We start from the raw sequence: 16755 nt of genomic DNA, 5'->3' as shown, positions 1-16755 counted from the left end.
TTTTTATAAAAACTTTTTATATTTAAAGCATTTCACAAAACTAAATAGCCGTCACCAATACTCTTATCCTAATCAGATATACGAGAGAATATATTTCAAAAAAAAAAAAAAAAAGATATACGAGAGAATATCCTAGCAATTGGGACGAAAATCTAACCCAACCCAAAACTCACTGAATCTATACCGTCTCTACACAGACTCACATAGGGCTTTCTTGAGGGCCTTAGGCCCAATATTGCAGTTTGAAATCAGTCCATTCGGTTCAATTGTCGGATCCGGGTCTGAAATTCCGCATGCCCTAAATCAGGTATCTGCCAATTTACCAAATCGCCATAGCAGAACCCGAAAGAGAGTGAGAGCGCAATGCAGAAGAGAGACCAGAGCAAGTCGGCTGGAGGCGCAGGAGGCGCCGCCGGTCCCACTCCCAAGAGAGGCCGCCCATTCGGCAGCAGCTCCGCCGCTGCAGCCGCAGCATCTGAAACGGCTGCTCCGTCGAACCTTCTCGGCCCATCTCTCCACGTTCATAGCTCCTTCGCTGGTCAGTTTTTCAAAACCCTATCTCTCATAATATAGTTCGATTTCATAGGACAAGACTACCGAAGTTTAGTTAATATTCTACTTAGTCATAAGCCCTAATGCATGCGTGAATTATGCTTTAAGATAATATTAATTTTAGAGTTAGAGCTGAATGTGAAGCTGGTATTGTGTAATATTTCTAAAGCTGAAGTTAAAATCGATTGAATGCTATGAAATAGTCCATGAATTTCAAGAGTGATCATTTGGAGGCAAAAAGTGTAATTGTGCTTTAAATGGTAAAATAATATGCCGCAGATCCCTGGATTTATTTATCTGTGCTTATATTGAGTGGTCTCTATTTGTATTTTGTACAATTCACTATGTTTTTTGCCTGGATGCAATTATGATGCACCTCAAATCGACATGGTAGAGTATAGGTGGCTCAGATCAATGCAACATGTTCTATATTGTGTTGTCAAGTTGAACTATAGATATGAAGTGGGAGCAGAAATGGTTGAGTATAAATTATTAGACGAAGGTAAGAAAAAGTGAATAGAATTGTGTAGGTGACGTGAGGTGAGAAATTGAATTTGGAATCTCACTAGAACACGTTGGTGCAACAGATGGGGACTGTCAAATAACTCAAGAAAGTTTATATGGTGAGCTGAGGTAGGCATTTTAAGAGAAGATGGAAATAAATTAGAATGGTGCGCGCATGAGTTATGTCTTCTGATATTTTGGGAATCTAAGTTTAATGAAAAAAATAACATATACCTCCGACATGCTTCTTATATTTTCCCCTAAGTTCTCCCTTTTCTCCTGTCTTGCTTCCTAAACATGTTGGGACTAGACTTTTCTGTTGGTGGTGATTATGATATATTCTGCTCTATCTCTTCACTTTATTCACTCTTATGCACTACACGGGCTTTCCAAGATTTGTCCATCATTAAAATTTTAGATTGTTGTTGACCTCTTCTGACTGTTACACTCATTCTAGATCAAAACAATAAAAGGATAGTTCTTGCCCTTCAAAGTGGATTAAAGAGTGAGCTGACCTGGGCATTGAATACTCTCACACTGCTCTCATTCAAGGAAAAGGATGACATGCGCAAAGATGCAACCCCTCTTGCAAAAATTCCTGGGTTGCTGGATGCTCTTCTCCAAGTTGTATGTGGTTTCCTTTGTCTTTACCATGCTTAATTTGATCATAATGAATTAAGTACTTACTGCATATCAAATGAAACAGATTGATGACTGGCGCGATATAGCTCTTCCTAAAGAACTCATAAGGACACCAAGGGTCAGAACACTAGGTGCAAATTCTACCGTAACAGGATTTGGGAATGAGTTGGGTTCGTTGGGGTCAAATGGTACTCCCCTGCATCCTATGTAAGCTTGACGTGGTTCTTTTCTTCTTCTTCCAAAATTTTTCTGTCTGATCCAAGTGTTGAATATGTTAAGCTTACTTTGAATAACTGGATCCTGAGTATGTGATAAGTTCATATGGCAGCCTAAAGTCTGGTTCGTCTGTCATGGAACCAGTGGTACAGAACAATATTTCCAAATCTCATCCTTCGAATTGGTGGTTTGATGAAGATGGTCTGTTTAATCTTGATGAAGAAGGGCGAGGAGAAAAGCAGCAATGCGCTGCTGCTGCTTCAAACATTATCCGGAACTTCTCTTTCATGCCTGAAAATGAAATTATTATGGCCCAGCATCGTCATTGCTTGGAAACAGCTTTCCAGTGCATAGAAGATCACATCACGGGTGAGAATTGTTGTTGTTGAAAGCTTAAGGGTTTCTTTCATGTCATAAAATGTAATACTGTCATGGTATTAGTCCTAGTACATTTTTTTTTTATCAGTGGTATCTCCTAGTATATTTGATCATTTGATGTTTGTCTTTATGTTTTGGTGTATGACATCTCTGAAAGTTCCCATTGTTAACAGAGGATGAGGAACTTGTCACAAATGCCCTTGAGACTATTGTAAATTTGGCTCCATTGCTTGACCTTCGAATTTTTAGCTCATCAAAGCCATCCTATATCAAAATAACGTGAGAAATCTGACCTTACTTTTCGCTTTAGCTCCTGCTACTTTTGATTTCTAACTTCTGGCTTATAACTTCACCAATCAAAAAGTTCATAAGCTATTTCCTCCAAACAGAGAAAAACGTGCAGTTCAATCCGTAATGGGGATGCTAGGATCTGCAGTCAAAGCATGGCATTGTGCAGCCGCTGAATTACTAGGGCGTTTGATAATAAATCCTGATAACGAGCCTTTCCTTCGTCCCTTTGTTCCTCAGGTTAGTTTTGTCCCAGTATGGGTAGATTAAACATGTACACATGCATGCATTAAGACTATAATATGGGTCGAATGCACAATGCAGATACACAAGCGTTTAGTTGATCTTATGAGTTTTCCAGCGTTGGATGCCCAAGCAGTTGCTGTCGGTGCTCTCTATAACCTTGCAGAAGTTAATATGGACTGCAGATTGAAGCTCGCCAGCGAGCGATGGTGATTGATTTTCTTTTTGCTCGTTCAGATGACTAACATTTCAGTTTTATGTTTATGCTTTTTAAGATTTTAAAATAGAAACGTTTGTTGCCGATATTCAGGTAATAATTTTGTTTTTAATTTCACCAAATACAGGGCAATTGACCGACTGCTCAAGGTGATCAAGACGCCGCACCCTGTTCCCGAAATTTGCAGGAAAGCTGCAATGATACTTGAGAGCCTGGTCTCTGAACCACAGAATAGGGGGTTGCTGCTAGCTTATGAGAATTCCTTTGCGGAGATACTCTTTGCCGATGGCAGATATTCTGATACATTTGCGAGGATATTGTACGAGCTAACGGCTAGACCCAACAACAAAGTGGCAGCAGCTCGTGGTGTTTGGGGCATGTAACTGGAAGACCGACATCTTTTGGTGATCTGGCCCAATTAGCATCCATCCGGGCCTGGTATCTCTGAATGTATATATCTGCTGCCTTTGACTCACTCGAGTGTCTACCACAAGAATTATTTATTTATTCGGTCAAAACGCAATGCCTAATTTATAGATTTATTAATAGCCAAATCTAGTCTTTTTGGACTTCAGAAGCTATATAATACATATATATATATATATATATATATATATATTTGTTAATATAGCTCACTCGTGTGTCATCGATATCAGTAGTTTATTTTGGTTAATATATGATGTTCAGTACTTTTTTTTTTTTTAGTGTTGATGTTCAGTACTTGGTGCTTGCTGTTGTTTTTCTCATGTCTGTCTCTCATAGGATTGCTGTTGTTTGCCGATTCTCGAAGAAGAAAATGTCAAGCTGAATCAATAATATATATATATATATATATTTTAAAGAAAGGTTTGGCTAAACTATGACTAGTCCAATACTAGTGCTCTTAGCTAGAAACCTAAAGAATCTTTGTTATTATTTTCATTTCTGCAACAATGGTGGCATGCATGCATGCATGCTTTTCGGCCACTGCAGCAAAGTCTGCCACCTTTCACGGTGTTATATGTTAGATTTAGGCAGACCAAGCTATCCAAAAAGGGAAGTAGTCATCAAGCTATACTGTAGATGATCGCAACATGGTTTTAATAGCTTGATCATGATCACGTTGATTAGACACCAATTAAGGAAGGATGGACGGTTGCAGAAAACGATCTGATCAGTTCACCACCTCCCGTTGAGCAAGCCACCTTGCCTGAGGCTGACATACTTGTTTCTGCAAATTATCACGTCGTCCCTATGCAAGTTAAATAATATTTCCTAATGCATGATCTCTTGCCGTTCATAAAATTGTTTTTGCTAGCATTTACCATCTTTGGTTGGAAGTGGATCAAATATTTTTTTTAAGAGAAGTGGTAAATGTACGAACAATTTTACGCACAATAGTAGTATACGTATTGAATATTTATTCCATTTTATCATGTTCTTATCTTTTAATTCGAATTTCAATTTTTAAATTTCAAATTTTTTACCATTTCAATTACTGACACGTTAATACATATAGTTATGTGGATAAAATTAGAAGTGCAAATAACAATTTTCTTTTTTTTAATTATCAAATTAGCCCGCTTGAATTGTGTAATCCTTACATATACAGTACCATAGGGTCGCCAAACATCAAGATTACTGAAGGTGGAGAATTATCTGGTCCAAAATATTTTACTTGCAAATTACTTCAAAGACATTGATCCTCCAATTAAAAGCTAGCCAGTTTTGTTTAACATCGAGAAGTTATATCGGATGCAAGCCCTATGAGATTTCCCTTGTTTATATACAAAGATTAAAGATATATATGTAGCTGCAGGGACTTCATCGATTGAGACATGAAAACCATGAAATTGATTATGCATTAACATATTAAATCACAATATACGATCATTCAATACATTCATGATATAACAGATTATCTCAGTTTAACGTCATGATTAAAGCACAATATATGTATATATATATATATATATATATATTTATAGGGATATAGGGGGAAGGATGCATTGCACTTGGAAGTAATAAGCCCAAATCCGCTGCTCCCACGACTGAAACTTTCATGAAATAATATATAATGGATGCCACTTCTGGAAATATTCAAGAAACGTTAATGGATACGACTTTTGGAACATGAACTGGGAACTCGTGAATCTCATCCATCCAAGGACTCTTTTCCTTTGTCGGATCGATGGTCCTCAATGCACGCCACACAGCACTGTTACACTTAAATCCAGAACCGAAAGCAATCTGCCATGTTCGGTCACCCTTTCTGATCCTACCCTTGGCCTCAGAGTAAGCCAGCTCATACCACAGAGAACTGCTTGAAGTGTTTCCAAACCTATTAAGAGTCATTCTTGAAGGCTCCATGTGCCAGTCGGTGAGCTCAAGGTTTTTCTCAAGCTCATCCAGCACTGCTCTCCCTCCTGCATGAATGCAGAAATGCTCGAATGCAAGTTTAAAGTCAGGAATGTATGGCTTTATTTTCATTTTAAGAATTTTTCTTCCCACCAAGGTCGCAAAAAATAGGAGTTGTTCTGACATGGGAAGGACCAAAGGCCCAAGCGTAGTGATATTGGTCTTGAGTGCGTCTCCAGCAACTGCCATTAGATCTTTAGAAAGCGAAACGCCAATTCTTTTGGTTTCATCCTCTCTTTGTAAGACGCAGTTGTAACACTTATCATCGGAACCCTTGTGAGTGCGTACGGTGTGGATTAGCTGGTACTTTGAGCGGCGACGATCGGAGGATCGGTTTGATAAGAGGATCGCTGCGCCGCCCATGCGGAAGAGGCAATTGGAGACGAGCATGGATCGGTCGTTGCCAAAGTACCAGTTGAGGGTGATGTTCTCCATGCTCACAACCAAGGCATAAGAGTTGGGGTGCACCTAGTAATTTTAAATTGACAAGTAATATTTATTTCAGAGTTAAGGCGCTGTATGTCATGTGTACGCATGCACTTGTCAAATTAAGAGCAAATCCACCTTATAATTAAGCAAGAGAAATGATAGAAATACGTACATATTGTATAATTATTTAAAAAAAAAATAAATATAAAATTTATATAAAAATAAATTATTTTATTAATAATATATTTTATTCTTTTTCAAAATAATTATACGATATTTATATATTTTGCTATTGTTCGTGACATTACCCCTTAAACAAAAACAATTACTAAAATTGGGTAAAGTAATGGCTTCAGTCCTTACGCGCGGATCCCATTAACTGGTACATAGCAGCATTCATCATTAGATCAGAAGGTTAATGGGGATCGAGGCCAGGAAATTTTTTAATTTGTTGCCAACCTAATATCCTTTAAAATGTCACGCTCCAAATTAAGCAGGTTGATACGTGGAGAATAAGATATCTCTATTTTATTTGAAATAGATAGATATTATATATAGCACCTGTTTAGTATATATAAAACATGAGGTATTTTAGACATATTGGTCATTTCATTTAATCTAATATTAATAACGAAAATATCTCCTATGGTATATGAAAGAGATAAAATGTTATAGCCATAAATAGATTCTACAAAAATAAATCTAAAAATTGATATGATTTTTATGATATGTTAGATTTATTTTACAATAAAAATAATTTTATAATTTAATATATGACATATTACGTCAGTTTATAAATTTACTTTTATAGAATCTCTTAATAGTTAAAACATTTATCTACATGAAAGATATATTATTTAATCTTGCAAAACAACATTAAAAAATTATGAGAAATATTATAACTTAATACATATATGCATAAAATTAAATAATTTTTTTTTTAATCCAACGAACGTACTCCGAATTATTATAGGCTACAAATAACACATGCAACCATCAACACGGTACGTAATAAAAGCTAAAAATGATGTTAATAACAATATATAATTGATAATGACGACGATGATGATAATATAATAACTGACCTGTAGAAGTTGTTTAGCAAGGTCTATAGAAATAAGGCCAGCACTGCAACCCATACCACCAAGATTATAGCTTACAATGTTCCCTCTGAGCTTGTAGTGATTGACGATCATGGCCGAGAGGGACGGAGTTGGATTGAACAAGCTACAATTGACCACAAGAATCCCGATGTCCTTAGCCCTCACTCCGGTCTTTGCCAAGAGCTCATCAATGGCTCCGAACATCACAGTCTCAGCCTCCTTCCTTGCCTCGGCCATACACGGGTTGGGGGGGACTCGCAAGATGGCCTCCGGCAAGTACGTTTTCTGGCCCAACCCTGACCTCTCCAATATCTTCTTTTGAAAGGCCAAGTTTTCCTCTGAGAAACTCCCAAGTCGAATAGATCTTTCCATGAAAATCTCCCGAGTACACGTTCGCTCTGCTTCTGGCTTGTAACATGCGAAGTTTACCAGGTAAACTTTTCTTGGACGGCTCATGAAGTAAAGGGTGGCAAGGAAAACCATAAGAGCTGAGCAGACAGTCCCCGAAACAAGATCGAACTTTAGGTTTTGCCATAACTGGACGAGTTCTTGGACATTGATTGTTGAAAGATGAGCTGAAGCTATGCAAAGAAGCGGAACAAGCAAGAGGTACATGGCGTTGGAGATCAAGTAGTGGTACCCAAGCTTCACATACTTGAGTCTGACAGACAAGAGAAAGTTGGGAAGGTTGTTTTTCCTTCTCTCCACCGGAGCTTGAACCGAAACCGATTCAGTCTCCGGATTTTGTTTCCTCTCATCTGCCATAGTCGATCAGAATATAAAAGACGTAAAGGAGGACTTGGAATCAAGCTTTCGAAGCAAAGTAGCTAGCATGCAACACCCAAAAGGGAAAAAAAGGAAAAGAGACCAAAGCGAAAAGAGTTATTTGAGCTGAAGATCTGTACTTGTATTTGAAAAGGAAAACCCAACCAGAATTGCAGCGAAAAGAATGTGAGAAGGAAAGAAAGCCGAGGGACTAAATTAAATGTTGGAAGGTGAATTGGAGTCTGAGATAGTAATGCCCTGCGAAAATGGAGGGCGGAATTACAAGATTTAAAGGGATGAGGTGTGTGCGTGAGAGAGTGGGGGATGCAACCACCCCCAACGAACTTTGATAGTTAGGCCGCAGGAGCATTGAATTTGCCAACCATGAGAATACATGGGGTTTCGTGGGAACAAGTATACATTTGACCTTTTAATTGCCATTTGCCACTCGCAACTCACAAGGTACTATCTCCCACAATTTCCGGACCTAGATAGCTAGCTGCAGCTTGATGATCTCTTAGTGTTCGAATTTAGAGTGTGAATGTTTGGGAATATATTTAATTAATTAAAAGCTTAAAAGTATTATTGTACGTGGTGAGATCCATTTTAATTTTTGTATATCCATCGATCGATCGATCGCTCTCACTGATCATCTACATGCATGCATGCTAACTAAAACACGAAAGAGATCCATAATGTAAGTACGTCCACACGATTTCACCGTCATTGGGGCGTACTTAGTACGTGCGAAGTATAATGACGATCGATTTTAGGCGATTTCAAGAGATAGCATATATATTAGGCAAATACGTAAGTAATTTTTTAGGGGCCGGGGGTGCAATTGCGTCGTTTTATAACACTTTCTATAAGAAGTTTTACGTGTTTTTGATAAATTGGTCAAACTTTGTTATCTGAACACAATACTAGCTATTATATATATATATATATATATATATATATATATATATATATATATATATATATATGGCCGGTCAACAACCCATTGCCTTCTGATCTACTGGCACTTTCTGTTTTCTATCCCAATCTTTCCAAAACTTCATGTGTTTTGTTTTTGGATGAGATCATCCCCAAACTACTTAAGCATATTGCAAGAGCTGATTCAAGATTCTTGTACATGCAGTAGTAGTAGTACTGCATGCAACACCATGCATATACATATATAGGTGTCCATTAATTGTGTACAGGCTAGCTAGGAGGCTTGAATTAATATAAATATTCAAATCAAGACTTCATGCATTTTGCCTAGACGTGACCATAAACTAGTAATTACCCCATGCAACATTCTCCCGGACTTAACCGACCTAGCTAGCTAGAGTTTTCCTTTCATTAATGCGATGTTTGGAAGTTAGTAATACTAGCTGTTTACACTATAACAGATCTCGTTTTTTTCTAGAGAGTGATTGTGGTGGGAAAAAGTGTAGATTTCGAGAAAAATATCTATTTTTCACTAATTTGTATGGTAGGAGAGCCGTGGCATAAAATTGGTGGAAAAAAATTCTTTTTCCATCAAACCACATTTCTTTTTACCATGAACTACTGTACGTGGTGGTTAAAATATTTTTTTCTCGTGACAAATAAGGTTTCATCTGGCATAATATGGTGGAAAATAACACTATTTTTCATGAAAAAGAGGTTGTGACAAAAAGTGTTTACTCATGACATATCCTTGTGGGAAAATATTATTAAATGTATTTTGGAATTGAAAATTAGATGTAATAGAGTAAAATCTTCTCTTTTGCATCTTATTTATCAAGCTTCCATACTCAATACGATACCAACTCATTACTTATTTGGAAAACCAAAGGCGCCGCCGGCATAGATATCCTTGGCTAGCTACTTGGTTTTATGGTACATATTATATTTTATATATATATATATATATATATTTATATATAACTAGGTGAAAGCAACGTGCAATGTACGTTGGCTTAGTTTATATTTATTTATTTTGTTAAGAATTAATTTTTTATTAATAAAGACGTAATGTTTTGGTTAATTAAATAATAATGTAATGTTTATGTAATTTATAAATAATTACACGCTATGATATATTATAAAAGAAGAGCATTAATAGAAGCTTTAATATGGTCCTATAAATAAACATCACAAGCAAAATAGATCATTGTATACCTAAATATCTATCCCTACAGCATTTCTGGAATGTGCAGGAAAAAAGCAGGAAAAAAGGCGATGCAGCAGATAAGACAAGATGTGCTTTATTTTGAAATTAAACTTGGGAGGAAAAACATTTTGGTACTTTCTCTAAACAAATTGAAATATTGTTTCCAAGGGACAAATAATTAGAACAGAAATTATTTGTGGAAACATCAATGTGTGAGTTTGCTTCTGCACTTAATTTCTTGCATGTGACCTTCGGAAGCCATATTTTTAAATTTTAACTTATAAAAATTATATATCATCTTATATATAAAAGCGGCAATGCAAAAAGCAACAATATTTTTCCTCTCACGTTTATTTTTCAATGTTGCCCTTCTTTTTTTGGTATTTTTTTGCTTTATCCCTGTTCTTTTTTATATTATGCTTGTGCTTTTACAGCTTTTCCCCTCTTTTTTTTTTTTTTTTAATTTGTGATTTTATGTTTTTATCCCTCAATTCCATTAACAGTAGCTTCTCGACCATTTTTCCTTCCCGTTCAGATGTAAAGAAAAAAAAAATATGTTTAAATCCTATTAGGTTTGTTAATTGCATTAGTTTTGAAACTATCCGATCATAGAAATTAATTGCATGCTCGATGGATCGAACTATATATATATATATGAGCTTTATTATAATTACCCATTACTTATGATAATATTATAATATATTTTATAAACATTAAATGTGAATGTCAGGAGTACATATCTAGCTAGCTTATACGAATTCATGACTTGATAAGCCGGCCAGCTTCAAGTGATCTTCTAGAATCTAGATTGCAGATCATCAAGATGCTCATCTGAGATACACAGCTAGTGACAGCTTGTCACCAACAAAGTCCCACTCACACCTCTATTCCTCCTAACTACGTTTTTTCTCTCTCCCTCTCTGCTCTCTCCCTCTTCGTGCGAATAGGGTTTCTCTGATCTTGTTTTGTAATTCTCTAAAGATCTGAGTGGTTTTAATTTTTTTTGGTGATGTAAATCTATGATGTTATTGTGTGATATGTTAATATTGTTTCTTTTTCAGAATTGCAATTGTTTTTCCCATTCTTGTCCATTTTCTCCATTTTTCTTTCTGAGATGTAAATCAAGTACTTGACTCGTGAGATGTTAATATTGTTTTTTTCTGAGAGACTTATCCTTATAACAAACATGGTGTCTAGATCTGTGTGGTTTTAATTTTTTTTTCTTTTTGATTGATCTGCAAATTTCTTTTTTGATTTCGTTTTCTGTTGTTTCATTTTTTTTTTTCCCTTCTATGGTGTGTTTGGATGTAGATGAAGAAATAGGTGGTTTTTTTGTGATTCTGTCTAATCCTTTTTTTTTTTTTTTTTTTTTTTTTTTTTTTTTTTTTTTTTTTTTTTTTTTTTTTTACTTTCACTCCAATATTCGTTGTCTTTTATTTATTTTGTTTGTTGTCTATTTTTCTGTTGTTTTTTTTATTATTATTATTCCTATTAGGTTTGTTAATGATGTTCAGATCTTCATATCTTCAAAGAGGTCGTGTTCAAATCTGACTATTTTTTTTTTCTTTCATTTTCCTACAGATCTGTAGATCTTTAGAAGGGAGTTAATGTTCATTTTTCTCTCTTAATTTTTTTTCTTCATACACATCCGAGTCGTTGTATTTTTTTTTTTAAAGTTGGTTTATTTCTGGTTTCTTTTTCTCTATAGATCTGAACAGGTCTTCATATATTTGAAGACATGGTGTCCATATTTGAGTGGTTTTATTTTCTTTTTCTTTTACTTTTTCGTTGATCTACAAATTTCTTTTTTGCTTTCGCTTTCAGTTGTTTCATTTTTTTGTTTTTCCTTCTATGGTGTGTTTGGATACAGTCTATCACTATAGAATGACCCTCCAGGTGATTTCTAGCCTTTCTTTTTCCTCAGTTTTTATACTTGATTTTCTAATTATTACTGCTACATTTTTCTTACAAATATGAACAAACATGTGTAACGGATAGATAGACTATATATATACTATAAACACACAAAACATAGATAAACTATATATATATATATACTATAAACACACAAAAGGTAGTTAGACTGATTTTTTCAATGTTTCTTCAAACCTTAGGACCACTGCACTACTTCCACACACCTGATTTGAGAGAAATGGAGCGTAGAAGAAACTGAAATAAATAGAAGATAAACTGAATATGTAGTTGCACGTATAATTTTTCTGAATTGAGTTTTCTGAATTGAGTTAAGTTTTCTGATAGGTTTTTTAATAAGTTTTATGAATTTCTAGGTTTTATGATATCAGTTTATTTCATTTCTTAGAAATATGAACAAACATATGTAATGCATAGATAAGCTTATACTATAAACACAGAAGGCAGTTATACTCACTTTTCAATCTTTCTTGAAACCGTAGCACCACTGTACTGCTTGTTATAGAAGGGTTATTTGAGAAAGAAGGTATTAAGTCACTTTTCAAGCCTTAGCACTAATGCACTGAAAGTAATAGAAGGGTTTTCTTAAACATAATTGAATGCCTCTAGGGTTGCTACGAAGTATGTCTCTTGGTGTTCAAATTACATTGAACCTGACTACTGCACTACCTGGCCATTCGACTGCCTCATGTGATTATAAATTTCAAATTTATCACTGCCTAGACAAACGAACATAAAAAGTAAATTATTAAAAATGATAAGTTATACTGCATATTATAACTTACATGTAATTAAAATCTGCCTCCACATATTTAATACTGCATGCAATATAATATGTTATCTAATTTCTAAAATATTTTCTCTCTCTTTGCAACTACCATTCTAATGCATGTATTCACAAATTCAGTTGCTGAGACACGAACAATAATGGAAAAATTGCTATTTAAATTTAGTTGTTGTGTTTTTTTAAATTGTAAATTATTATAATGTTTTGCTATTATAATGAATAGGAAATGACAATTGCATCCATGATTTATTATTATAATAAATCTATTTTATTAGCAGATTTAAATATATTAATAATGGAATACAAACCGACAGAAACAACAAAAATAGCCACAAAAGGAATGTATAGGAAAATACAATTATATCCCTGTGCATTGTTTTCAATGTTGATTTAAAGTTATTATAATGGAATACAAATAGACACAAATAACAGAAATGGACACAAACGGAGGCTTAACAGAAAGTTAATGGAAACAAGAAAATTCCGTTAAAACAAAAAAAATTCGATTGATAGGCTCTTTATATATATAAAGAGATATATGTATGTATGTTCATGGCCTTATATTGAAGTACCTAGCTAGCTGCTATCAGCAATTCATGTGTACGTATAATATTAAGCATTAATATTGTTTGCGCTTATTTATATATAATATTATAGGGATAAGCAAGCATATATTACGTACGGTGAAAAGGTGGTGTCCATACTCGATATATATATACATATACGCGGGTAGCCGTCCAGAAATTAAAATAAAGACAGCTATATATTGATCACTGTCCGGTACGTTCCCAACTATATATGAACTGAAATGAGAGCAGCAGCCTCATTCATAACACATATATGCAGGGGACAGTTTGGAAGTGGCGCCCATTTATATCACACGTACGTACAATATGCATGCATGCATGCAGAGATATATATATATATATATATATATTGTGGTTGATCTCTAATTTATTTTTCTTCGTTTAGTGTAATGCTCGCTCCAAATTATATTGATCATGATTCATGTTTACATTTTTGGAAAATCTTTTGGCAATCATATTCGAACATGCATGTTTCTTAATTTGTCAGGAGAGCTAGGTTTTTTCATGGGACGTTTGGTACTCCGATCCGTAGTGACTTGGGAAATATTCTCTCTCACTCGCCCTCCTGTCTTTACCTGATCTCTTAGTTTAAGAAAATGATACGGAAATATTATCTTTCTTTCTTGTTTCACATGATCATATTTTACCTTTAGAATGAACAAATTAAAAGTGTCAACTAGCTAGCTTACTGATGATCAACATTGAGATCAAACAAAAGGGTTACCTTTTAAAAGTGGTAGCTAGCTTAAAGAAGCTGCATTTATTTATGTAGTGGGGGCCCGTAACCTCGATCAAATATCATGTATAAACTTCCACAAAATAAACAGAAACAAAAAAGTATATATTTTCATGTAATTGAATTCTATGAATATTGATCATTAAGGCCGGGCCGGGTAGCATCAGGGCGGGGGTCGACCGGTCAAGTTCCCTCAAACTTCAAAATCCACATATATAATATTATTTTAACAATATCATGATATAATTAGATAGTACTTTATTCACTTTGTGTCTTAATTTTCCCTTTTGACTGAGAACCGAATTAGCGTATCTGTTAGCTAGGCCGATCAGATTCACATTGGAAATTAATTAAATGAAAGATATACCGAAGGTGGAAGAAAAGTAGAAAAAATTGGTCATCCATGGCCGAGCGAGGACGGTTGGAAAGAGCTCATGGCCCCACTCATTTATAGAGGTCCATTTATGTGTTAGAGCTAGCAGAAACTGCATAATTAATATATATATTTGGCATTATTTTTAGAAGAAAAATTCTTTTGATCATCATCTTCATGTATACCACACATTATACATAATTTTTTTTTCCTTGCCAAATATGTGATATATGAATGATGAATAGAAGAAATCAATTAATTTAAGAAGAATACAATAAAAATAAAATAAAATAAAAGTAATTGTAGTACTGTATATATGAAGTTGATGAGTAACAAAACTGTTTCTAGAATACAACCAACGACGTGTGAACGCAGAAGGCCCAAATGGATATGAAATTATATATGGGTCTGGTAACAGGTGTGTGTGTATATATATATATATTATATATGAAAAAAGTAATTAATGCCTCCCACTCCCAGCTTCATCTAATTTTTAAAAAAATGCGTTTCGTTTGAGGCACATTCATATGAAAGCTACATTAAACAAACTGATCATCAAAGCACCATTCGTCTCTTAAATGCTCAAACTTCCAACCAAATCTCTACCAATTTATGTAAATTGTGGGAACCGAACACGGTTGGATACAGCATGCACATCTGCCCGGCCTATAATTAGATAATGGATGGAACACCACACACATGATATTATTACGTCGTCACGTACGTGTTCTCAATTCGCAGGAGTCATGCATGCATGTCGTACGTCCCGCTGATCTGGCAGCTAATTAGAAGGGCTGCTAGCTGCGTATATATGAGCCACATATATACATATATACTCATGCATAAGCTGAAAGTAATTAGGAAACATTGTGGTGGCCGGTACGAGCCTAACATCAGGAACGTCCACAACAAGTTAGAAAGGCCGGTAGACAAGAAATAATCCGCACACGAAATCTAATTCCATACTATATATTAATATATATATATATATATATATATATATATTGTACGTACGTACTATACTGGATCAATTTTAATTTATAAATTGATCAAAAGTTAATTAATTTTTAATTAATTATTTTTTATTGTTGAGTGTTGCTAAGCTAAATATTGCCTGTCCAACCTGCATTAATGTTGGTTGGATTCCTTGCTTAACAAGTAATTGATGGAGCACTTTTTGGACTTGGTAAGTTTGCCGACCCCTGCATATTCTAATATCTAGCTATCTAGTCTAATTTATTTGTACGCTGTCTCGGCAAACCAACTACTCTATCTATCAATTTCGGGAAAAACTCTAGCTAAAGCACCAGATCATACTAATAAAACTATGTCTTGCATAGAATAAAAAAAAAAGCAAATGTAAGCTGGGGACCTCGAGTTCATCATCATGACCGTAAGTTTAGAAGTCAGCCTGTGGATCATTTGCTAGCTGCTTTTTTAAATTTCGGCATCGTACAAGTCAAAGCGGCTAATTAATTAGGTTTAAGGTCAAAGCAAGGGAATCTTAAATAGAACATTTATAGGATTATGTTTGGTAGGAGATCGAGGTGGAATTAATGGAGAGAGGAAGGGAAGGAAGGACGCATGCAGGCATCATGTCGACGATCGTTTGGTATATGTTACTTTCTCATTCCACATCTATCAATTTATACTACTTTACACGTTGATGTAACATTATTTATTAACCATTAGATTAGTTTTTTATTTTTAAATAAAAGAATTAATTAGGATTAATGATTAATAATAACAAATCATGACATGAGTAGCATATATATATATATATATATAAATATATAATTTTAGTAAGTATATAACATGATTTTAATTACTTATTCGAAGTGGGTGGGTTAGTTCTTATATAAATATATGGTGGCGTGGGATTGGATTGATCTAGCTACATGCATGTACATCCCAGCTTTAATTTCCTCTGATCTCTAGCTAGCCTTTTCCCGGCCGGCCTCTATAAAATAGGGAGTCGATTCTACCTCCCCATTCCCTTTCTCATGTCCTCGATCGCGCGCATCCCGCCAAACAATAGATGGCTATCTATCATGTGCAATTAAAATGATCAAAGCGCCCTAAGTATATATAATATAAGGTATATATATATATATATATGTATGTATGTATAAGTACGTATAAAACATGATCAACGCGGTGATTTAATCTATCATTTTGTTAAATGAAAGAAGATTAATAATGAAAAGCAACGGCTGATGAAATAAATATAATCAAAGAAAGAAAGATGGAGACAAGATCTCAACCACCTTGAGAGAAGAATCAAAACAACGTCGTACGTACTACAGCTAGGTTCATGTATGTTTGCGTACGCAAGCTGCGTGCACGGGGTGAGTGAGCAATTATTATCTATAGCTAACCCAATTTATAAACTTTGTTATAATATTAATATTGAAAGCATGACCCTTAGTCCCTTCTTGACGTGGACCCCTCTAAGAGCACTAG

General features: G+C 34.8%; 2 protein-coding genes across 3 annotated transcripts; one reads left to right on the top strand and one right to left on the bottom strand.

Moving 5' to 3' along the window:
• Positions 1-288: 288 nt before the first annotated feature.
• On the top strand, positions 289-3582 carry LOC121237261 (armadillo repeat-containing protein LFR). 2 transcript variants are annotated; one of them, XM_041133933.1, is made up of 8 exons: positions 289-538; positions 1514-1683; positions 1763-1905; positions 2015-2283; positions 2466-2571; positions 2682-2820; positions 2905-3032; positions 3168-3582. In XM_041133933.1, the coding sequence occupies exons 1-8, from the start codon at positions 364-366 to the stop codon at positions 3421-3423; spliced, it is 1386 nt and encodes a 461-aa protein (XP_040989867.1). In that variant the 5' UTR covers positions 289-363; the 3' UTR covers positions 3424-3582. The 2 variants fall into 2 exon arrangements, with proteins under 2 accessions (XP_040989867.1, XP_040989876.1); XM_041133942.1 differs by having other exon boundaries at positions 290-538; positions 2027-2283.
• Positions 3583-4855: 1273 nt separating this feature from the next.
• On the bottom strand, positions 4856-8008 carry LOC121241206 (3-ketoacyl-CoA synthase 11-like). The gene is made up of 2 exons (XM_041138889.1): positions 6952-8008; positions 4856-5905 (listed from the first exon to the last, which is right to left on the bottom strand). Exons 1-2 carry the CDS (start codon positions 7732-7734, stop codon positions 5120-5122), a joined length of 1569 nt encoding a protein of 522 aa, XP_040994823.1. The 5' UTR covers positions 7735-8008; the 3' UTR covers positions 4856-5119.
• Between the last annotated feature and the right edge of the window lie 8747 nt (positions 8009-16755).

Source organism: Juglans microcarpa x Juglans regia, chromosome 1D, assembly GCF_004785595.1.
Source record: "Juglans microcarpa x Juglans regia isolate MS1-56 chromosome 1D, Jm3101_v1.0, whole genome shotgun sequence".
Lineage (NCBI taxonomy): Eukaryota > Viridiplantae > Streptophyta > Magnoliopsida > Fagales > Juglandaceae > Juglans > Juglans microcarpa x Juglans regia.
This window is presented reverse-complemented; position numbering and strand designations above follow the sequence as displayed.